The sequence below is a fragment of the Harpia harpyja genome, chromosome 1 (genome assembly GCF_026419915.1).
Source record: "Harpia harpyja isolate bHarHar1 chromosome 1, bHarHar1 primary haplotype, whole genome shotgun sequence".
In the NCBI taxonomy this organism is placed as follows: domain Eukaryota; kingdom Metazoa; phylum Chordata; class Aves; order Accipitriformes; family Accipitridae; genus Harpia; species Harpia harpyja.
The window spans coordinates 101,709,035-101,734,416 of NC_068940.1; the positions used below are offsets into that span (position 1 = coordinate 101,709,035).

The following is a 25,382-nucleotide window of genomic DNA, read 5'->3' on the forward strand; positions in this document are numbered from 1 at the left end:
CTACAGGTATTTCCTCGTGTTGACTATATTCTGCTTGACCTGAAAACTGCGCCCTGCACTGTGCTGAGTGTCAGCGGGTAGCAGGTGAGAGTGTGAGTATGGGCAGACAGATGTAGGGGTGTGTGTCCTCTCTGGCCTCTACAGAAAAGACTTGTGCAGGGACTACTGCATCCTGATATTGCATCATGTTTAATTACATTGTGCTGTTGATTAAGTTAAGGAGCCCTGTGCAGCAGGGTTGAATTCAATCTAATAAATACGGTGAACAGAAACCGAACAGTTGACTTCATGCATGCTCAAGAAACTGAGCAGCAAAGTGGAGAACAGGGAAAGATGGAGAATAAGAGGTGGAATATGAGGCAGAGCAGAAAGGGGCAGGCAGAAAGAGAACTGCAGAGACCAACATGGACAAAGGTTAGCATAAGAAGAAAATAAAAATAGCTGTGATGAAGCATAGTAGGTGCTGGGATACCAGATACCAGTAACAACCAGGCAAGTTCTTGGCCATCCAGATTTCAAAATATATTGATTTTCAAGGATTTGTCTTTAAATCCTGGAAACATTTTAAAAAGGTTCGAGAGTCCCAAGTAAGAACATATGTATACACATACATAAGATATAATGTGGTTGATCTGAGAAATTACAATATTTATCCTGGTATAATACAGGCATTATTTATAGTGGGAAAGTTAGTCCCCCAAAATGGGGCTTCTGCAGGTTTTTGTGGCTGCTACAGATTGTATGTGTGAAAAATCTACATTAAATGCTCACAGTAAGATTAATATATGTCATCTGAAGAGAAAGAACAACAGTTATTTTCACAGATAGTTTTTTTCTGTAATAAAATATATGAGTGCTTAGCAATATTACTAACAACAAACTTTAAAGCATTAGCAAAAAATGCTGGTTTTAATAAAAATTTAAAAACCACCAGCAACTCACATAATTCTCCCCATGCACCACTTTCTTTAGACACACTTTTTCACTTAAATGTAAAGATGTTAAAAAATCTCTATATATTGCATGTGAAATTTCAGCACAAAAGTTAGCTGGTGACATATTATTTTACTTATGGCAACTACAATTGATACAACCAAGGCTCAAAGCAAAGTTTTATGGCTATTTTATAAACTTAGGAATGTAGTTTGGGAATTTATCATGGAAAAATTGACTCAACCTGTATTTAAGGAATAACTAGGGCAAGCTCTGTGACGGGGTGTAGCCCAAAATGCACATGCTACTTCTGCTGAGTTACAGCTATGGCTTGGTAATGGGGAGCACTGAGGTGGTATTAGGCAGAAGCAAAATGTGGCTGGTGTGTTTGAGATGCTCTTCTGCTTCCCCCCCGAGGGTGCATGAAACCTCTAAGTACTTAGGGTTATATTCTTAAAAGTATTTTGGTACCCATTTGTCTGTGAAATTAGTAATTTAGATGCTTACATGCCTCTGAAAACACAGTTGTTAGTAGTCAAATTGACAGGATTTAACATGGAAAAAATAATTTTAACTCTCGTTAAAAGTATTTATGATGTTGGTTGTTCATACGATGGCTGCATTTGTCCCCAAAAGATAAAAAAAAAGGATAAAAACATGATGCCTTACTGTCTGAAATAACTGGTGATTCCTTTATTTTATAGCAAGGTCTTATTAACACTTGATTTTATGGGGAGTCAAGCTCCTGAAGTCTAGCAGCTGTAAGAGGATTTTGGCTTTGTTTTTTTTTTTTTTTTTAAATATGTCTCTAATCCTCAGAGCTGCAATGAAAAAATTTAAAAATATGACTGGAGGATCAAAGGTCATATTTGGGATCTTAGAGGATCAAAGGAGAAAAATAAGAATAACCCCACATTGTGGTATTATTGAAGTTAGAAATATGCTTAAGGCTATATCATGTTGGGGGGGAGGCTGATTCATGGCGGTTTTTTAGGTTTGGGAATTTGGCCATACTGCCATTATGTTACTTCCTGAAACTTATTTTACATTATCCACCATTATTCATATAAATAACCTACAAGAAGAAAAGGAATGAATTTAGATTTAAAATACTAAATGTGGAAAATAAATTATAATATTGTAGGAAACAATTCTGCATAAATAAGGGAATGGATTATATATCTATGGTAGATTTTATTCCACCTCAAATTTTTGTTAATTTAATAAAGAACAGCCAGGAGATCTGCTTACTTACGATGCCTAGTGCTAAAATCCTTCTAAAGAAATTCTACCTCTTTTTTTCTTTAGTTTTTAACTTTCAAGACCATACTTGCAATGAAAAATGTCATGACAGTTTTTTGAGAGACATGTTCAGTAGTAATTTTCTCACTTCTTGATTCCAGGGGTCAGTCATTCCCATATCCCTTGGCAGCAGCACTTGGTCGGCAGAAGAGTTTATATAAATGTTGGGGGAAAGTGGCTGTTACAGACCTTTTCCTCTTTTTTGGGGGGACTCCCAGGCTGCCCCAGGCACCATTTACTGTCTGGGGGAATTCTGCTGCTTCTGTCCATGTGCCATTAATATTCCTTTCTGATGCGGTGACAATGTTGTTAACCCCTGTGGTCTCATTTCTGGGTCTGTTTCCTTCCATGATGTCCTGTAGGAACCTATAGGACAGTTATGTATAACATTAAAGAAGAGGGTACATATTTTTATTTGATTCTGTATGGTTTTAGAGAAGTGGCTACTGACTTTATACCTGTATCTGTTAAATCCTGAGACTTCCATAAGGAGGGAAGTAAATCTGAATTCTTTTATTTCTTGAAGATAACCATCACAGTCCTATATTTTTTTCAGAAGATAATTAGATTTTTCTGGAAAACACTTCCCCTTCTCCCCTCAATGCTTATAAATCATTTTATCATAGAATCCTGTAAGATTTGTTAGAGGTAACTATGGTGCAGACTCTGTGAATGCATACATGCACAGCTTTGAACCCAGTGAAAATCTGTGTTTAAGTGATGTGATCAAAGGTCTGTGGCTGTAACAGGCTTGGTCCAATTCTCAAATTCAGACGGTGTAAAACGGTGTAGAGATTGTCCAGGGAAGAAGAGTCACTTCTTTTTCTAGAACAAAACTTCCGATTTTGATCCAGAACATCTGTTTGTTTCTGTGTGTATGAAAACCACTGGCTGTTTTAAGGCAAAGGCATCTCTCTCTCTTTGCGGTCCAAAAATCTCAGCCCTGAAAGCCTGCCTGGCAGCAGGGGTGGCATTGGCATGGTTTTGCTCTGTATCTGCAAGGCAGCGTGCTCTGAAACACCAGCAACCGGCGCAGCCACAGGTGAAGCGGATCCTGAAAGCTTTTCGTCTTCTGATACTCTGTAACGCCAAAATCGTTTCCCCGCGGGGCGTGATCCGCCTCTTTTCGCTCGGCCGAATTGGCGTTTGAAGGCTTTTTGGAGGGAGGGAGCGGGGGGGGGGGGAAATCTATGTTCAAGAGCGGACCGGGGCCCTCCGGGGCTTGGCACAAGTTCCCTGGCAGCAAGGGGGAGGGCAGCCCGGTGCTTTTGCCCAGCGGGAGTGAGCCTGGCCGGGACGCCGGGCTGGTCCCCCTGCCCAGCGCCATCCCTCGGGCCGCGGCGCCATTGCAGCAGCCGGGCTGGGCCGTGCAAAGCCGACTCGCTCAAGGCTGCTGGCTGGCCCGGGAGCGCTTGCGGGGACCGAGGGGTGCCTTTGGGGGAAATAACCCTCCTTTAGGGCACGACCGCGAGAAATCCTGGGAGAGGGAGGGAAAGGAACCGCGCCGCCTTTGTGCGTTTTTGGCAAGGTGAAACCCAGCCTTTTCGCCCACCCCAGTGCTCCAGCAGCCCGGGGGATGCGGGCACAGCCCCAGCTCCTCTCCCTCCCCCCCCCCCCAAAAAAAAGGGGGGGGCTGGCAGGGCGGCCGGGGGGAAGCGGCCGCGAACACGCGGCGGGCTGCGGAGCTGGCCGCAGAGGAAAGTTGTGTTGTGCTCGTCGTGCACTTCCTGGCGAGCCGGCCGGGGCTCTCGGCAGCGCCCGGGAACCTCCTCCCTCCCCGGCCGGGCTCCCCGCGGGGGTCCGCCGGGCAGCGCTCGCCCGCCGAGCTCTCCGCGGGGCATCCGCGCTCCCTCCGCCGCCCGGCCCGGCCCCCCGCGACCGCCGGTCTGCCAGGAGCCTCGCCCGAGCGCCTTCCTCTTTTCGGTTTTTTTGTGGCGTTTGGGTGTTTTGGGGGTTTGTTTGTTTTTTTTTTTCTTTCTTTCGGGGGAGAGTGCGGCCGGGCTGGGCGAGGGGAAGGAAACTTTCTCACCCCCCCAGGATGCTCCGGATATTTTTGAAAGGGCGGAAGAGTGAGAAGGCAAGCAGCGTTTGTAAGGGCATCTCATGCTCTTGAGAAGGTCCCCCCGACACCTCGCTGCTGGGATTAAAGGCCGGAGCTGGAGAAACTCCTCCCCTTCCCTCTGCTTCTCCTATCCCCCCCCCCCCCACCTCCAATTTCCTAAGGCCATTAAAAAAAAAGAAAAGAAAAAAGAAAATAAGGAGCCTGGACGGTGGGGAGAGGTGGAAAAGGAGCTTCACTCTCCAGATCCATTGCCCAGCACCACGCCTGGGTGAAGGGATGGGAAGCACTGCCATGGACAAGAAGAAAGATGCCTCCAGCAGCAGCAGCAGCAGCAGGAAAACCTCCAGCCAGAAGAAACTCATGTTGCGAGTGCACATCCCCGTAAGTGGCTCCTGGCTCTTCCTCCCCTTCGGCAGCTGGCGTGGCTTGGGCGCTGGAGCATGTTTTTCTCTGACATGTAGTGCAGCGAAAGGCAGGGAGAGGTGTTTCCTGCTGCTGAGGTCTGGAGTTTGGGGGATGCTGGGCTGGGGGTGCAGCCTGTGCAACAGGCAAGTCCTCCACATCTGGGGTGGGTTGGAGCATGGTGGGGTCCTCTGGTCTCTGCCCCCCGTGCAGTGCTGGGAGCTCAGGGTGCAGTGTCTGTGGCACGGAGGAGCGAGGATAACTCCGGCTGCACCACTGCTTCCCTGCCCTGGGCTGTGGGTTTGGTTCAGTATGTCTCATCCAGTTCACACACAGACTCACAGTACGGTTTAGCAAAAGGTCTGTTCACCCCCAAATGCTGGTCTCAACATCCCCGGGTTTGGCTCTGGGAACTGTCCGTGCCTTGTGGCTGAATCAGTGTTTAATCTGACTCTTCCCTCTCTCAAAACTCGTCCACATTTGAATTTCCCAGGGCTGGGAAGCCCAGAGCTCTCTCAGGTTTCGACACAAGCAGTCTGTTTATTGCTGAAAGAGCAGGGACAGTTGTATTGCTGTGGTGGAGCAGACTAGCGAGCCATGCAGTCTGTTCACCGACTCTGTTTTGTTTTGTATATCCACACTATAAAGAAACACGCAAGAAACTAGTATATAGATACAGAATAACCTCAGACCAAAACTTTCTCTCTATTCCCAGTGAGTACTAAAAGGCTGGCTGGCTCTCTCTTCCAGAGTTTACATGCCTTTCAAAACTTTGATTACTGTTTTTCTTTACTATTAGGATGTTCTTGTTATCTACATAACCATTTAGTTTTTTATTCTCAGTCCCGATGTGCTTTTGGTTTCAGTGCTTCTGGCAAGAAATGGCAGAGTCCCTGTATCTTTTCCTGTGCAATCTGTTTTGGCTTTTTTTTTTTTTTTTTTTAAATCTCATTATATAAAAGTGGGAAACAGTCCGACACGTGTGTCTGCCAGTTCACCAGGGAGCAAAAAGATATTTCTGGTTCTAAGTTTTTCCTTTGTTTTAGGGAAGAATAAGAAGTCAAAGCAAATTTATTAGGTGTCTTGAGTGTATGGAATAAAATGGAGGAGAAATACATGTCTCTTCTGCAGATTTCATTTTTCTCTGGAGAGGAATGCAAGCCCAAGAGCTTAAGCCAAACTTCTGGAACTCTGACTGCGTTCAGTACTAGGAGAAAAGGGTCTGTTTCTGCTAACATGGGTGTTGCCTATGCATTTGTGACTGGCGTTTTTAGGCAATAATCTTTGCCGTGTTACCAGTAGTACTTCACAATAGGGATGTAAAATACGAAAAAGATAAAATGTACCACACCAAAGCGCCACTCTCCCTGTGCACCTTATTCCTTTCCATCCTGCTCGCTGCACTGAGTATGTCATCTCTTTCCATAGCCCCCCCACCTCTGACTCAGTCTAGCCAGGAACTTATGTGCAGCTGGATCTCCACCTCTGCTCCAAGAAGCTTCATTTTCTGCCTGCTGAAGAGCCATAGGTATTTTGGGAGATGCTGCAGTTGCTGCAGGTTTTTATAGGATTCATCTGGTGCTTTTGAAATACCTTCCGACCACCAGATAACTCTGACCACACCAGTACTTACAGCAATTTTCCCTGTTTTATGGTTGTGAAGCTAAGGTGGAAAAAGTGCCTAAGTAACTTGTTCACACTTAAGCAATATTGACAGAGGAAGACTAATGCTTTTTCCTAATTGCCTCCCTAAGCTTGTAGACAACCTTTCTTCATGACTGTTGCCTTAGTTCTGTCTTGGATGGACCATCATTAGTAGTGGGCCATAATTTTTCATGTTCATTAATCTCTTGGCTTCTTTGCTATGCAGCTTGTCACCTAGGTAGTGGTAGTTATTCAGACACAAGCCTGCAAATGCCTGATATTGCTCTGAAGTCAACATGAGTTTTATTGTTCACCCAGTTGGAAGCAATTCAAGATTTGGTAATAAGATAACACCTTTCATTCCTCCTCTCCATCCCCAAAATATGATCCTTCTGTTCCATTCTGCATCATTGTAGCATTCTGCATCATTGTAGCATTCCTGAAATGGACTATTGGGCTCAGGATCTTTCAGGTTGTACCCACATTTTTGGTGGTTTTCTGTTATCTGGCAGAGGTTAAATATGACTGTGCTATAAGAAAGAACATTTTTCTCATTCTCCTCATTTGACAGTGGAATCTGCATTTGAAAAGATCCATTTAGACTGTTTTTTTTTCTCTTTCATAACGTTTTCTTGGCTGTTGTTTTGAAGCATCGTTCCTATTATTTCAGTGGCGCCTGTCAGTGTAGCTGTAGTTGTCAAGGGAGCTTTCACCAGACAGTAATTTTTATTTTGTTCATCCTCTTCTTTGTGTTGCTGTGAGATCATGTTTATTGCTGAGACATGTAATTCTTGCTCATTGAGATCTTCAAATTAGGAACAAGAGAAGGACTAACAAGGTCTGAGTAGGAGGGGAGAGAGGAGTCAATTCTGAAACAGAAAGCAGTGGGACAGAAAGGTACTGCTGTGGTGCAGGCTATCCTGAAACATATTTATTAGTCATGTAGAAATGCTGACTGAAAAAGTAACAACAAATATTGTGCAAAAAAAAAGGCGAATAGTGCAAAATACGCTACAATTAGGTTAGAGGATTGTGGAATAATAAGCATGTCTGAAAAGAAAGTTGTATGCTTTTCTTCCCTTTCCCACATATTTTTATTTTTTGGGTTTGCCTGTGACAGTGGGAAAAAGATGTATCAATTTAAGAAAGCTGGTTTTGTGTCTTGCAGCACTCCAGGGCATTTCTCAGGTACATCTTTCTCAAGCAAGAACAAGACATGATACAAAAATTCTGGAAACACTCTATTTTCACCTTTTTTCTGTGCTCATTCTCCTTCGGCACAAGTGGGTGATGCCCAACCCTTGCTTCTGGGAATAGTGGTAGACCACTAAGTTCCTGCCAGTTGGGTTTCCTATCTGCTCTCAACTTGGTGTTCAGTCGCCAAGAGTAAAGTGGGGGCAACTGTATTCTGTTAGCATGGCAGGGAATTACTTGCTAAATTGTTGCATCAACTGAACAACTTTTTGTTTTGTTTGTTTGTTGTTTTCCTTGCAAATACACAACTGACTAACCAACTAGTAATTTCGATGGACCATAATATAACTGCAGGAGCCTTTGGAAAGTAGAGGTCATATATATCACCCTCTGTCTTTCCCAGCAGCACATTCTGAATTCTTGAAATTAGAGATGCCTAAATGGAAATTTCTGGTCCAAATACCTTTGAAAGCTGCTACAGATATGAATAGAAACCTTTGCTCTCTAGATGCATCACATCTGTAATATGAAGACATTAGCATTATAAAATTCCTTTTTAAGCCATTAGAAGTTAATGCTTGCACATTGCTTTGAACATTTCAAAAAGTCTTTTCTAAGATGGGATGCAATTGTCTGCTGAGTAGGAGCTCACAGCAGTGAGATCAGTATGTTCTTTTGTCATTTTGCAAAATTGATCTGTTCTAATGTTAACATTACCATTGTAATCCCATGTCGCTGGAAAGAAAAGGAGAGATTCTGCTCTTGCTTACTTTGAATTTCATCTGGGATAATTCAGTCAGTGCCAGCAAAGTTATGTTGTATTTACACTAGTGCAACTGAGGGCAGAACCTGTCTCAAGAGCTTCACCATGGCAAGTGCCAAGCACCTGGTGCTCCCAGCAGGTGGAAATTGCAGAACCTTGGCACTTCCTTGGATTTTTCCCAAATACATCACAAGGTGACTTTTTATTCAAATGAACAAAGAGATTTTTTCACAGTAAGGACAAAAATAACATCTGCAAATGAATATAAAAACATCTTTCAGTTCAGTTCAGTGAAGTGTCTGTTGCCTCTGGTACTTCAGCCCTGACAGCAGAGTTGGTGCACTAGAAAGATGCTCTTGGAGATTATGATCCTTTATTTTCAATGTCACACAAACAAACATCTCTGCACACTTTCTCCCATTTCTTTGTCAACCTCTATGATTTTGAACAGTCTCCTCAATGTGCAAATTTATTGCTGTTTCCAGGCCTGTTGTTACGTCGGGATGCCAGGCTGAAACATCAGATGGCTTCAATATTTCTAACCCGATAGATGACAATGATGTTCTGACAGCTAGTGTTGGCTCAGGCTCTGCCCCTCCATCTTGCTTTCCACACTTGCAGTCATTAATGGCTGGATGCCTAATAAATCACTGTGAAATTATTTTGTTCTGTCACAGTTTTTTTGCAGGGTGCTTGTCTCCCGGTAATTGCTGGGTGGGCTGATGAGAATAGCACTTCAGTGTAGGGATCACTTTAGGAAGCTGCAGATGAGGAATAAGCTGGTCAGTTCTTTCAGAGGAGGTGAGTGAATCAGCTTCCAATGTGATCTAGGAATGAAAAAAAAAAAAAATTGTTTTCTTGGGAAAAGGAGGTGGGGGCAGAGTGAGACAGAGGAGAGAGAAATGTTTCTCTAAAATTAAATCTGCAACTGTCCTGCCCCTTGCTCTCATAGGGCAGACTCTGAGTTGTCCTGAGCCTCTGTGGCCTTGAAGTTTAAATTTGGATTCCTTCCTAAAGGGCTGATCTATTAAGGACCTGAAGGGCAAGTGGTATTTCCTCAGGAGTGTTGAGCTTGCACTTTGAATCTACCTGAAGGAAAAAAGAAAGGATTTATGTTTGTAGTCATAATAGCTGCCTCTGTAATTAAGGAAGTTCTTAGTCTTTTTGCTTTTAAAGCATAACACAAACTGATCATCAGGTTATTGAAAAGTACTGCTTCTTTAAAACATCACTTTTTCTGGTAGGAAATTCTGCTCCTAAATGGTCTCATCCAATCTCCTTTATTTGTACCTGTGAGCCTGTGAAGAATGTGGGCTCAGAAAAATATTAATTTCCTTGGAGGAATAAGTCATGAATGTGGAAGGAACCTCACAGAAATGTGGATGGTGAGACTTTTGGCCTCAGGGAAGGTTACTCACACCATGCTTATATTGGGAATTACTAAAACAGAAGAAAATGTCATGCTCCTAGGGGAATCAGGAGTGAAGCAGAAAGTAGTGATCTCCACCTGGGAGGTTCCAGTGCCTGTTCACACATCTGCAACGTTCAACTTATGCCCAATTTCACCTGGGCACTACATTGCATTCAAGGGAGCTGCTCAGATGTGACCAAAAGCAGAATTTGACCCTGAAGACAGGATTCAACAATCATTTTGTTGATGATGTATGGACAGTCATGGAAGTAGGTTGGTGTGTCTGTGTGCTGGCTTGGCAGGCTAATGGGAGTAGAAAGGAACCAAAACTGTGTCAGCATGGCTGGCTGTAGACCAAATTGTGGACATTCATGTTGAGTAAAGTACCATGTATAATTCTCATCCCTTTGAAAAAGAGCTGAATTTATATCAAAAGGCATCCCATGCATAGGGAATAATGAAAGAGCAGAGTTGGTTACAAAAGAAATGAAGCATCAAGGAAGACATCAGTAGCAGACAAGAGATGCCACAGAATATGTCTGTCTGGCATAGAAATAGCCCCTTTGTGGGCTACGTTACCCTAGACTGATCATCAGGCTTTGACAATTAGCCTGCTTTCAGAGCCTGATCTGGTTGCAGAGGACTGCTGTCTCAATTTGCTACTATTGCTTGCGCTGTACACACGCTGGAGAAAGTGTTATGGCCTAACAAATAGGGAGAGTTATGCATGTCTTCAAAGACAAAAAGCAGCTTGAATGTATCTTGAATGGAGTATGTTTTTTCTCCTGGAAAGGAGAACTTACGTATACACGTGAATATAAGATGCCATCAATAAATGTATTATTGATGGTTTGGTGATATAGTGCTGTGCTACTACTGAACTATTTCTAGTACTAGCAGTGAGTTGAAACAGTGATGCGTATGACAATTTCTGCTGCAGAATCATTTTTGTGTTTATTTTTTAGGTAGTTGTAGAAACTGGAATATAATGCTTCAGTTTAGTGTTTGCTTCTGTAATACTGTCTCTCTTAAATTGCTTGCATATAACTACATATAAAATTGTTAAAGCGTGAAAGCATTATTTACACGGTAGAGAATCAAAACACAACATGGTACTTCAGGTTTCGACACTGAGGATTCATAGAACAGTATACAGCGTCCTTTAAATTTTCATATAATTTAGCATGACAGTAAATTACATTATGTAAGCGTGACTTAGTGGGATGCATAGCAAATGCATTGCAGTATGTGTTTCATGGTTGTCATTTATATCACACTCAGTGATTGTTCAGACCTTATGGTCATTATTGCAAAGGGTCCCTGTGACCTTCTCCTCCAAAAACAGAACCTATGTCATAAGCTGAAGACTTAATCTGTTTTTGCAACCAGGGTAATAGAGCTATATGCCTTTTTTAAGCTGCTGGAGAACACATTCATAGATCTGGAGTTTCATTAGGAGGAAGTGTGTGCATTAGAAGCATTTTCTGCCATGGTATGAAGCCTTTATCATCATTTATTTACACCAGGCATTGTGCGATTTTCAGTCATCTTTTCACGTCAGTAATGCTGCTGGAACAATGAAGATAAGAAAATACTCTGCTTCTGCAAGCTGAAGAAAGAAAAGCTATCTGAGTGATCAGAGTGCTGGCTTACAGCACTATGAAACACAGGATTTTCCTGCTCAGTTGTAGGCTTATTCGTGGTATTTTGTGAATGACTGATGTTCAGATCTGGTTTGTGGAAGCTATGTGCCTGTTGATTCCTTTAGAAAAGTTTGAAAACTTGTTTTCCGTGGAATTAGAGAAATCAGTACTTGGTGAGCTAGATTAGGGGTAAAATTTGAATCCAAGCATGAAGAAACATTTCGATGAAGACAAGCTCTCCATAGAAAAGGTATAGTTGTAAGAATGTGATGGACTAAACAGGTGCCATTAGCATTGCCTATAGCCTGCCTAGTGGAAGAAATGGATTGTTACCTGCATGCCACTTATTTTGAATGGACTCCACATGGAAATTGAGAAAGACACCTGGAATTATGCACAGAATCCTGAAGTGTATCACGATGGCTCTATTTTTGCTACCTAGCCATAATCTTTGACAAGTTTCCACAGATTCAGGACTGTTCTATGCCTTTAAATAGTTGTGCATTTAATATGTTTGCTAAGCCTGTATTGTCTTGCTTTTGGTGATATGGCCTTTAAAAGGTGTAACTGCTGACAAGTGATTTTATAGAATCATGAAATAGTTGAGGTTGGAAGAGGCCTCTGGAGATTGTCTAGTCCAGTCCTCCTGCTGACCCTGTGGTCAGGTAGACCAGGTTGCTCGGGACTGTGTCCCATCAGATTCTGAGTATCTCCAAGGATGGAGACTGCACAACTTCATTGCTCTGAAGGAATGCATTTGGGCAAGTGAAACCTCCTTGAAACTAAATACTGTTCAGCTACTACACAGGCACACTGAAATTAACTCCACAGTTGGTTGGATCTTGTCCCCACATCTGGGGATTGAATTGGATTTGGCCATGTAGTGTAGAGACTTCTGGGAGAAGCATGCTCTGAGATGGGAGTTGAAACTGGAGGCACAATAGTCCCAACAAGGCTTGTGGAAGAAAGGGACAGTAAGGAAGAGATTTTAAAAGGTGCTTAGTCAGTGTTATCACAATACATATGGGAGTTTGCCAGCTTCTCAGTAGAGCATTGCATCTTCTGGAATGTGGTTTTCATCATGTGTTGTCATTCCTTTTGCATAAATTAATTAGAGGGGAATTTGCTGTGACTGAGTATTAATCATGGCATCTGTGTTGGAAGTGTGATCTAAACCAAGAGGCATGAGGAAAGACAGTTCAGGGATAAGAGCAGTAAATCATCACCTAGCTGTCTGAATCTCTGCTATATTGCCTGAGGTTGGGCAGAGGAGAGTCCTTGATGTAAGCTTTGCATTGCTGAACGGCTGAAGCTTGAGGTCCACAAAGAAGAAACTTTTAAATTATCAGTGAGCCCCATTGAAACAGTGAAACATCTTATGGGATGTTCTTTCCATCCATGACTGAACGCTGTTGAACTAGATGTCTACGCATGCATAAGGATACATGTGTTAGTAAAGACAAACTCTCTGAAGAATTTAAAGCCTTCATAGGTGTTACAGACTGGAGGCAGGTGAGAGGAAACGATGTTGTCCCTGCAGTACTGATGCTCAAGTAGGTGGTTAGAGTTTAAGCAACTTGCCTCATGTTGTACAGGAGTGTGACAGTTGGACTCATGAAGTCTTGAGACCTAGTTCATTTATCTTAACCATAAGCCCAACCTTCTTCCTATCTTACTTGTCCCATAAGGATCCATGTACAAGCTCAGCCTAAGTCAGCAGTGATGGAAAATATTTTTCCTTTTGCTTTTTGAAAATACCTGTGAAGTGAAAGGATTCCAGTCTAATGTCTACAGACAGTCGTGCTGTGTCCTAAAATAACACTGTTAGGACTCTTGGCAGTCTGATCAGGAAGACCAAGGATTGAGGTTATTAGATAAATCAGAGGAGACTATATTAAATTCCAGCATCAAAGGTGGTACTTCAATGAGTGTGCCTAATTATCACACCCTCCATGTGGTTCATGTGGTTGTTGAAAGTTGTGAAACATTAGTCTTTTTTTTTCTGAATAGCTGGTGGCACATCAGTTGTAGAGCTCCTGAAACAAGGCATCTGGCATCTGCAGCCATTTAGCAGTCATCTATAAACTTAAGCACATGAGGTTTGGGACATTTGAAACAGCACTTGACCAGCCACCTTCAACCTACAGCACCCTCCAAAGAGTTTGCAGGCATCCTGTCTGCATTCTGTACTCCACTGACTTGTCTTTCCAGTTGCTGGAGCTGGGCATTCCCCAGTACTGCTGCCAGCTAGTGCAGGAGAGAGAATACCAGCGTGGTCTCAACACTGTTCTTCTTGGATATTCCTTCCACTAATGCTAGACCAACTTTACATTTTTATGGGGAAAATGGAGAGCTTCTGCCATCTGAAAAGTTGAGCCAACATTATTCATAAACATAAGATTTATAGCCTGAAATGAATGGGAGGTAGAAGATGTTATTCAGCTGTTCTCTTTGCCCTTTTATTTAGCTAGTTGATGTTAAAGGTAAATACTAATTTAATAGACTTCTTTTAGTTGGGTGATGATTAATTATACATTTTCCTTATATTTTTTTATGTTTTTGAGAATGACTGTACGCGCTCTAAGCTATGCAGATGCAGGAGGGTACATGCCAGCATTTTTCTTTATAAAGTAATACCAGTAGTTCAAAAACTGCAATTACTTAAATTCCTTTTTTTCTGTATTGTGTACTTAGAGTTCTGGCTCCTTTCACTGTGGCAGACCTGTGGAGGCATCATCAGTTGGCATGCAAAAGTTGCTGTTAAATGAACTCTTCTGATTTTCAGCTGAAACACTGAAGTCAGTAAAAGAGGAAACATGCCTTACTTAACCATGTACAATAGTGGGCTAGTCTCCATTACTTAGTAAGAAAAAAATGTTTTTCACCCAATATTCAGCAGCTGTCCTGGTGGACCTCAACCAATAGTTAACAAGGCACTTGGCTTTATTAACAGACTATGTGTATCCTCCTATCCCACTGCAATGCTGAATAAAACATGTTGTCTTACAATGCCTTCTTAGTTAGCCAACATGCTTTATTTTCATGGTGTACATTGTCAGATAAAACAAGTGAGTGGTAACTTGGTAAGCCTTGGTAATTCATTGACTTTTGATGTCCATCTGTCTATAATCTGAGATCCAAAAATCCAAGAACAGATGACTCAAGTTTACTTGAAATGCCATTCACAAGATTAATCCTTGAGGAAAAAAAAAAGGTGCTAAGAAGCCTAGTAGTTCAGAGAGATGGGATTTTCAAAATAATTTAGGCACATTAGGTTCCTTTGCAGTATTTGAAAATGCTACTAGTCCACTTGCATCAGGATGTCCTTAAATACATTTGAAAATCGATCTTTACATCTTTCAAGCTTTCAAGATGCCATTCTTCCCCCTCTGCTATTTACACCTGTATTACAAAACAGAAGCTGATTTTCCTAATTTTCCACTCCCAATAACATTCTCTTGCACCTGATACCTAAAATGGAAAAAAAAAACCCCAAAACCCCAAGTCAGAAGCTTGTTTTTTATGGAACAGAGATTGAAAGTAATACTAGGAAGTAATATGGGAAGAGATAAATAGCAGCTGTTCTCTTGATGATAAAGACTGAAACTAATACTGATACTTAGTGCAGTGCAATCCATTGTGACACATGATAAAGTCTATGTACGACCTTATGTTTGACCGACAGTGACCAAGTATTACATATGATGAAGACTTCAGAAAGAAATTCCTTTTCTGTTCCCTTCAACTTTTCAATGTAATTTGAGAAAAAGCTGCAATCATTTAAAATTTGAGAGGATTTTTTATTTATGTATTTTTTACCTGTGTAAACTTTTAAAGTTTTGCTAACTACTGTAGGCATTTAATGTGTTTAGACTCACTGTGGATAGTTATTTCAAATTACTTTCCAATGTAAATATTTTTAGAGGAGAAATATATTTCACTGCCATAATCTACATGTACTTTTTGTCAGCATGTTTATGAAGCAGAGGTATTTGGGTTTAAAGTATTTGGAGTTCTGCAAGTCAGTGTCAATATTGCTTCGGGGGCTGCTGCTTCTTGAGGTCACTGGAGAAAGACAGGAGGACACAGGGGAGCTCCTCAGGTTGTGAGAAGCTGAGGGGGTAACCAACCTAGTCTTTGAAATTTCTCTATGCATATCAGTTGTAAAACAAGCTTTTAGCTTTTACTGTATTTGAGTTGAAGTAACTGAGGAAGAGGCACACATGTAAAAGCAAAGGCTGGTAATACCAATGGGAGTGATCAGTATATGCACTTTAATAGATGAGAGTTGGAACACACAGGCTGAACATCTGGGGACATATGTCTGGTGATCACTTCTTGGAGGAATGGTAAAATCTAATTTCTCCGGACTTTAGCAACAAAATGAGAGGAAATATTGAGTAGACACTCAAAGGAAACATCCATTTTCAGAGAAGATATTTCTAAGAGTTCATTTCCAGAGAGCAATAGGTACCTTTGATTATGTTTTATGGTCTTGAATGTTCTGTGCACTTGAGTAGGTTAATTTAAAAAACATGTAAGGACACAAGTGCAGAGCCTATGTGTGTGAAGGGAAGCTGCCCTGCATGCAGCTGTTTAATATAAACTGAATAAATTCAGTGTGTATGTACAAGCTGGCAAATTGCTCATGTTGCAGAGAAATGAACTGTGATGGAAAATGCAATAGATATTTAATTATTTCAGAAAAACCCCACATTATGAATATGCTTCTGCCTGATGTTAAAACATCTGGATTTAGTTTCTAGCTGTACTAAGATTCTTTTCGATTTCATATCCTGTGTTTTAATGTCACAAAACAAATAGAACAACGAGCTGACTTTGCATCTTGACCTTTAGGCTGTTTTTATTTCTGGTGGGGTTTGGGTTTATTTGGTTTACAAGACTAAGTAATTTAATGTCCAGTCACCTGGGGTATTGTGCTAAGAGATTAATGCATATTAATTTGAGTCCTACTGTCCCAGATAGTTGTAACTAGGACTGACTTTCTTCCTTGTCTCTGTCTGCTTCCCTGCATACGGCTGTTGCTGTAGAAGGCCTCCAAGTCATGTCATGTCAAATAATGCATGGTCTTCAGAGCTCACTGGGGGAGAGAAAAGTCTGGGAACAATGTGAACAGGCACAGCCAGGCACTTCCACTAATTGTTGATGTGAACGATGAAATACAAAAGCAGAAGGAGGGAGGGGGGAATGGAAATGTGTCTTGGTGTGGAAACAACTGTATAAAAACAAATATGCCTGGGCTTGCTCATTGGGAATGTACATGTTGCACAGGAGAACTCCCACAACAGGAATCCTCTGCTTTTGTCTGCCCCTGCCAGATAATTTTAGAAGGTTTCTTTTTTTTATTTATTTACCTCTAGAGGCTTTCTTGGCTATTTGGGGTTGTGGAGTTCAGCAACCACGAATTGTAAAAGGTAGTGGCAATTTACTGCCAAGCTAGCTTGAAATTATCTGTGAATTTTTGGTTCTAGTTATTTGGTATTGCCTAAATATTGGGAATGGGAAATTTAAATGAATTAATTATTAATGTAACATGCTAGTGACATTTCAAAATATATTCTGCTGAAGTGGAGTTAAATATCTAAGTGACTCTCTTCCATACTGTGTCCTCTAACACACAGCAGGCTGAAGTGCTTTGCAGATCAATTATATAGAATAAATAAAATAGAATACAATGACATATTTGGGTTTTTTATTCATAACGAAAACCAGAATTTCCTCTCAAGAACTGTTGTGCTGAAATATCTACGTTGTATTTTGCTTAAACTCTGAAAAAATCAGGTAAAGACAATGATGAAGGGATGACCATTTGGTAGGAGGAGCCTGAAAATGGAACATTTATCCCATAGGATGGGAGCTATACGAAATTATGAGCAATTGAAAATGAAGTTAATAAAGTTAGTGAGATTCATAAAGTAAAGTGAGGAGATCTATGCTTTATCACACAGTGGAACTTTAGCTACACAGGGAAGCTACCAGCCCATGCTGGGATTCATAATCCCCTGGAGATGAAAAAACTCATTATATCAAGGAAACAGAAAACACAGGTGATACACAGGGCACCTGCATGTTCATCTATGTCTGAAAGATCATCATACTTATGCTGAAAAGGAGGTATTTCTGCAGTGAAATACAACAGCTGCAATTAGTAATCAGCACGATGCAACACAATTGGTAAAAATCCAAATGCTTACTTTATCCATTTACTAAATGAATCGCAAATGTCTAACTGAACCGAGAACTATTATGGAGGCAAGGGGAAAGGGAATAGCAAGCAGAAACACCGATTTGTTGATTATATAATGGACCTATCATTAGTAACTTGATTATGCCAATGCAACTGCTTTTTCACCAAGACAGATACTTGTTCCTACCAGGGCTGATTGATCTTGAAAAGCAGTCTGATTATGCCAGAGTGTGTTTTAAATGGAAAATGATAATAGAGTTAAGGAAGATGGAAAACTATTTACTGTAAAAATATGATTGCTGATAGCATTGCAGAAAAGTGAGAACACAGAAAGATAGGACGATTTATCCAAGGAGTTAGATTTATCCCTTTTTAGTTAAAATTATGTAAATTCAGTGCTGTGAAACTTATCATGAGGACAGCCCTGAAGACTGATCATGGCTCAGAGCGCAAATCAAGTTCATCATATAAAATTCCTCACAACAGTCCATTGTGGTGCTTCTATTTTGACAGGCAGGATTGGCCTTCCAGCAACTACCACTGAAGATATTTATCATTGTAGTGTGGAAATCTGACTTCCTGGCACTGGGCCGGGAACTTCATTTCACAGCAATCTCCTAAACATCTTTGCTGACTAAGACTGATTTTGAGCATGTTGCCAAAAGATCTTAGTTTCTCAGTCTTCTTCCAGTCTTCCAGTTTTCACATCAGATTTCTCTTTATTGTGTGTTCCTATTTTGTAATCCTGTGATTTCTGAAAGCCACTGTAACCACCACGCAAATAATCCCCTAGCAGTATCCCCCCAGCCAAAAGCACTAGCTGCTGTCTCTAGATAGAGTTTCTAAAACCCACCACAACCACAAAATACAAAGACCACAAAAATCAGTGTCACAGGGTTCCATGTTGGGTCTTTATGGAAAGGATTTTTAGGTTTGTTTACATCCCTGAGACATAGGCAGACATTAGGGATGAATATCAGGTTTTTCAGAAATTTTGATGACTTTGGCTGCCCATGGGTGGGATACTTCATGCTAATGGGAGCCACAAGGCTCCTGCTGTTTCATGGAGGATACCCCTCAATACAATTAGCATTTTAGGGGATTTAAAGAATATTTTTTTGCCTTAAGTGACCTGTTCAGCACAGGGGAGGGAGCAGCTGAACCTGCTGGAAGAAGATTTCCAGCTGTATGAGCTGCTCACTACTACATATGCTGGGTGTGAATGTAGTGTTACTTGCCTCAGCGGGAATATTTTCCCCGTCATCACTGAAACTGCTATCATCAGTGGGGTCAGAGCTGGAGGCACTATTTCTGCATGAGATGAAAGTGTTAAGAGTTCGTTAGGTTCTCTGCAGGTTAGAGGGATGGGAGAAGGAACTACCTAAAGCTTGTGAGTGTGTGAAGTATAAATGAGCGAAGTATGGTGTACTGGTAAATACCTCGTCAATGGATACTGAAATATGAGGGGTTTTTTTCAATTTTGCAATAATTCAATTTGACAAATATTTAAGTTTCTTCTGGATGCTCTGCTGAGAGCTTTCTCTCCTTGCAGATAACTTTTACAACACTGCTTACCACAAATCTTACCACATTTAACAGTGCAAAATGCCTGATAAAAGTGATCTGTGATGGAGATGGGAGAGTGAAACCAGGGTAGGCTAATGCTATGATTCCCCCTCTCTGCTATTCTGATTGTGTTACAACTGTAATTCTGTAGCTGTGGTTTCTTCCAGCGGTCTAAACAGGTAAGAGGGAGGCAGGTAAGAGGTTGAACTCGCTGTGAGCCAGAAAAAGTACAGTATCTCTGTGAGTATTGGCAAAGTGCCCAGACCAGAATAAATAAGTTCAGCCTTTCTCTTTCACATCCCCCTTGTAGGGACAAAATATAAAAAGGCCAAACAGCATTCTGACAGACTGTATTTTGTTTAAATAGAGGCCTGGTAACTATATGACATCGAGACAGTTATAAGGCTAAGTCCTGTACTTTATATGGATTTATAACAGTCATTTAAATAAAGTATGCCTTTGTGCACAGGCTGAGGATTTGTAAATTCAGACTGGTTTATGTATGTTTGCATAATATATGAGTTTTTTATGTGTGGTACATATACTTGGCTAGAATTGTTTTGTTGGAGTCTTCATGGTGATTTAATGTTGTTTTCTTTTTTGAGCATTGTGTCAGAATTTATCACAATCTATTTAAGAGAAAAAACCCTTCTTTTATCTGTCCCAGTTTGCACACAAGGCCAGTTCCAAGGAAAGCTTGACTTTTCTGAGAAGCTTCCAGAAGTTCCAAGAAAGGTTCATTTCCATCTGGTAATTAATTAAAAATAGGCCTTAAGAAGTTCATCTTTTCCTTTCTAGGATATTCTGTTTTTCAGGCTTTTCAGCACTGCTGTCCATGAGTCTGACTGTGTGTCATTTTACACAACTGTTCAGAAAAGGATCCATGATACCAATGGAAGGACAGGACTTACCTCCAATGGCTGGAGCTGGAGTTCTTGGTCTGGCACATTGGCTGGACTGCACAGGAAGTTATAACTTTGGGAAGGAAATTTAATTATATGTTCTGGCAATAGCCTTAAGATTTTCTTGCTCTTGACTTTTTATTGTTGGGAAACTAAATGTAAAGCAACTGCGACTGGTGCAACATATTTGTATATTTTATGTGTAACTTCAAAGCAGAGTGAGTACGAATGTTCATCTTGGTTAAGTCTTTTCCAAGTATATGTATTCATTAAGCTGACCATAGAAATTCAGTCAAACATAAACTCAGCTGTTGCTGGTAATTCATTAACAGATTAATCTAAAACTTTGTCCAAAGCTTTAGTTTCTGAATCGGGTTATGAATGTCTCATTTTCTCACCAGTCCAAAAATACACAGTCAATTTGGTGGTTAAAGCCAAGTCTAGCCAGACTGCGAGCAACAGTATAACCTCCTAACCACAAGCTTGCTTTATCTTGGATCCAGCTGTGCTTCTCCTTCCACGTGTCACGGCTGTAGAGGAAGAGGATATCCTTGAAGTCTGTAACATGGCAGTCTTGACCCTAACACCCTGATGGCTTTGTTCTTGGTCTTGAAGGGAGCATGTAGCCCAAACCAAGCGCTCGCTCCCCTGACCTTCTGGCAGTTACTTGGCTGGGTACAGAGTATGTGGAGTAAACTCTGGAACTGATACAAACCTTCTCATATGAAAAGCTCTGAAGTGCTTTAGAAGTTATGTTTTGCCGTACATGACTGACATGTAGATAGAGCTGGGACAGAGATCACTAGGTGTTTTGCTGGTGCTTAGCAGTACTAGGAAAATTTATGCAGGAATTCAAGAAAATTACTTCATCTGGAATATCTGATAAGGAGGACTTTGCCAAAAAATGCAATGTGTGGAACAGAGTTTGGAGTCAAAATTCATTTTCTAAAGGAAAGCATTGTAAGATCTTGAATGGACACAAGTAGTTTACTTCTCTGTGTCTAGAGAAAAACATGGTTTTCTTCATTCCATGTAAACTCGAGCGCCTCTGTAGCACTTTGCCTGCCTGCACTGGCCCTGGTTTGGAGGGGTTCCTAGTGAACCAAGTAATATCAATACCCTAATTACTCTGAATCTGAAATGTAAAATATCACCAATCATTGGACTGTCAATTCTCAGGTACGTGCAAGATCCTGATATTCCCCAGTCTCATCTTGTTATCCATATGCTATTCAGTTTATCCTCTGTAGATCATAGCTCTTATCATGTAGATAAGTGTAGATCGTAGAAGTGTACCCTCTAATATCAACCTTCTGTGCACTCAAGTTTTCACTTACACCTTAAACACAGGGAGACCTGCTTTATTTGAACTTGCCAATGAAGTGGACTTTTGGAGGATATCCAGGTTTTTATTGATGGGGTATTTGATCCAAGTATTTGTTTTAAAACTCTCCTCAAATGAAAGCCTGGTAAGAGAGCCAATGTAATATAATAACCCTAATGCACTGCCCTCCTCCATCTCTTTCCTTCTGCAAATTTCAAAATGTTTAGGAGGAATGGTTGAGTTAATAATACCCATGTTGCCCTGGAAGTATCATTATTTCTGTTTTAAAGCTTGGAAAGCAAATATGTAACAAGTAACTTGCCCAAGTCTATAGCAAGCTGCAAAGTAGAGTTCAATGACTCCCTAGTCTTATATGTAAGCTAAAAAAACCATCATGGTTAAAGTCAGACTGTTCTAGGTAATTCAGCACTGGCAGATATCTTGGCCTACTCACAGATATCTTGGCCTACTCTACTCCTGATTCTGCACTGACTCCGTATGGAGCTTTTCATATATAAGATCAACTATAATGAGGCTCCCTTTGGCCTCAGCAGTTTACCTGTGATGAGGTCTGCCGCCAGACTCCAGTGTCAATAGATTTACTGCCTTCACTTGTGGATGAAGTCAATTTGACCCAACTGAGGCAGGATCAGATAGCACCATGAGCCTATGGCTCCCCATAAAACATCCCTTCTCTGCCATTCATTGTTGTTAAGGCTGTTGGAAATAAGCCAGTGTTAAATAAGGGATGGGAAAGTATAGCCTTGCCTTAAACTGAGTACAGCTGCTCTTTTGTTACTCGAGTTGTATGCAAGGGCAAGCAGTGTTTTGGCATGCTCTTGGCTCCATAAAAGCACTGCTGACGGAGCAACGGAAGTTACTCCCCCTATTTTAAAAGACAGGTCACCAGACTCCCAAAGTTACAGCAGCTGATGCCTCTGGAGAGCCGGCTGTTCCCTAAGCCCTGGGGAGAGCTGAGGAAGAGCGTATGCTGCGAAGGACGCCCTCACCGTGGGAACTGTGGTTTGAACCTGGAAAGACAGTGACAGATGAGTTCAGCATTCTCCCAGTGAGGGTCTGTTTTTTCTAGATGTGATAAAAGTAGTCTTCCAGGTGGCTGAGACAGGTGAAAGTAGGGACTATGGTGGTGGCTGGTCAAATGCTTGAAATACCAATGCTGTATATTTCTATGTTCCCTTTCCCATCCATTTTCAGAAAGTTTTTTTTTTCTTTTCTTTCTCTGTCCTGTTTTACTTGTAATTTCACTTTTAAAGCTTTTCCTTCCTCTTTCTGAGCTTCTCTAAATCTATTAAAAATAAATTTCTTTCAGATTCACAGAAATAGTGTTTGCTTGCTTGTTTGTTTTTCCAGGCTATTCAGTAGGTTATGGAGATAATTTCTGCTTGTTGGTTAGTTTACATAGGTAGGATCATCTTGATTCCCCTTTGGAGTCATTATACAGCTCTTCATCGAATCTTGAGGCATTTGAGACTCTTGTATAAGCAGGTGATATGTTTTTATGAGTAGTATCCCATGTTTGGCATATGTATATGTATACGGGTGTGCCTGCATACGCCCGTATTTCCATGTGTATTTTTGCATATAATCCTCACAGCACAGTTGATGTGAGGTTTTTGAGAAGGACCAGAAGCATGGCATTAGGGAGCAAGGACTTCTTATGACAAGTTTAGTATGTTTTGATGCAGTTTTAGTAATAGAATATGATTGGCATACTCTGAACACTGAAGGGGTCACTCTCTGACACGTAGCCACATGTTGTGTACCAGTCTCTTTCCAGATTTGGAAAACAGTTCAGAATTAACCTTTCTGAATCATCCTATATTTTTATGTTCACATTATATGTAGAATGACTCCTTTCCAGATGTCCACAGCCCTTCCTGCTCTTTCATTCATTAGACAGCTGAACTGTTTCTGTTCTGCAGATCTGTCAGCTATTGGGTCTCCACAATAGGATCAGAACTTCTTAAGCCTAGAAAAAAGTGCTATAAATAATTATTATTCCTTTCCCTTCTTGCTCTAGAAGATGCATAAAGCAAGAAGGAGCCTTCTTCAACCTGCCCTTTATTTCCATTTCCTGCTCCTATAGGAAAATCCTGTAGGTAGCCCCCTTGTATCTTCTCTGTAATAAACTTCATCAGTCTGAAAAGTAGTGATGTTTCTTGTTCTCATTAAAGCTTTCCTCCAGAATTTCACTCTTTTTCCTTCCTAATTTCTAACTTAAACTTATTCACAATCAGTTTCCATTTTCTAATTGCACCCACAAAGTGTCCTTTATCTCTCTTCTCCCTTGTTGGTGTTTATCCACCTTATGTAACTTTGGAGAAGGATCCCATGCACTCTCAGCTGTGAACTGTGAAACTAAGCAAGCCAAGCTCTTTTAGTCACGTCCCACAAGAGAGACTCTGTGTTGCCCTCATTGTCGAGATAATAGTCATTTGGTGCACCTGTTCCGAGCTGAATTAACCTTTCCTGAGCAGATGACCAGAACTGTACACATTATTCCAGATGAGTTTTCACAGTGCTAATATATATATGGTATTAAAGCTTTTTATCTGCTCTGGAGGCTTCCTGGTGCATGCTGTAATCACACATGCTTTATCCATAGCAGCATTACAATGATAGCTCCTAGTTAACCTTTCGAGACAGTTACACTTCAGTTTGTCTCTATTCAGCTGTTGAATGCTTAAGTTTTAGACAAAATTATAGTCTATAAGTACATAATTTAGGGATTAAACTAAATTCATTACATTGATTAAATTAACCTGATTTCTGTTCCTCCACTCATTGCTGTTATCCAGTCCTTCCTGTGAGATATTCTGGTGCTTCTGATAGAGAGTGAGCCCCGTGGCTTGGTATCGTCACCAAGGTGCCTGGCTTAGCTTAAAAATATTAAGGTTGTTTACTTAGATTTCAGTAAGTTGTTTCATGGAAAGATTATTACTTCTCTTTGCACTAGGGACTTGAAATTCCTTGTTGTCCCCCATGCTGCCTAGGATGCCAGCAAGAGAGCGTTCAAGAGGCTCCTCCTTACTCTCAGCTCTGATAGCTGACACTTGAGTGGCCCAATGTGGCAAAGAGAAACAGCAAGAGGATGTACAAGGGGTAACAGAGGGTTTGCTGTGTACAAACTAAATCTTGGGAGAATTTACTAAGAAATTGAGATCCCTCCCACAGCTGTCTGGCTTATCACTAGGCCAGAGTTGGGAGAGTCTCACAGAGATGGCACAAGACAGAGCCATGGGGTAACCTGTGTTACCCCACGAGACCCTAACAGATTTCATGGTCATAGTGACAGTGATAGATCTTTTTGATTCAATATTGTAATTTTTTTTTAATTTGACAAATAATTTCTTTTTCTAACTTTGCCTTCTTTATCCTGATTTTAGCTAAAACTTAGCTTAAAAAAATGTACATCTGAGGGGAACATCTGTCAAAGTTTGTTGAATTATAGCCCACTAAAACAGGGGTTATGTTTGCTAAGTATTTGTGTAGCATTTGCTGTAGGTTGTATAGCCTATAGACCTCTCTATAGTTGCAGAACTGTGAGTGAAAATAGATCCATTTCATGCAGGAAGACAAACTAATTATCTGACCAAATTGTTAAGACAGTATTAAATGTGTTTAGTTAGGGCTACTTCTGTCATCCTTGCAGCAGTAGTAGCTGTCTAGAGCTTTAAATTTACAGTAGAGTGATTAGAGCAAGCGGATGGGGTAGATGTTTGGTGGTTTGGCTAAAATAACATGACCTTTGGAACTAAGCCTGCTTATACTTTGGTCTCCTTCTGTTTAGGGTAACCTGCTTTTCACACTTGTTTTATTGACAGGGTATATAGTTCTTGAAAGAAGGTGAGCTCATTTGAAGTAGAAGTTGCTCAGATTCTGCTTCAGGGTCTTCCCCAGCTGGCTTGAGAGGCTGATAATGCTTGGAATAATTTTTAAAGCTTTGCTTCCTTTTTCTTTCTGCTACATTTTATAAATGTTTCTTAGTCCCTGCTTTCCTGTCTTAC

General features: G+C 41.0%; 1 protein-coding gene across 2 annotated transcripts in view; it reads left to right on the plus strand.

Moving 5' to 3' along the window:
- Window positions 1-4,506: 4,506 nt before the first annotated feature.
- Window positions 4,507-25,382, plus strand: part of PRKAG2 (protein kinase AMP-activated non-catalytic subunit gamma 2) — a 226,489-nt gene continuing 205,613 nt past the window's right edge. For both annotated transcript variants that reach the window (XM_052807182.1, XM_052807173.1), the window contains exon 1: window positions 4,507-4,678. In XM_052807182.1, coding sequence (XP_052663142.1) covers window positions 4,574-4,678 — 105 coding nt within the window. In that variant the 5' untranslated portion in view covers window positions 4,507-4,573. The remainder of the gene's footprint in view (window positions 4,679-25,382) is intronic.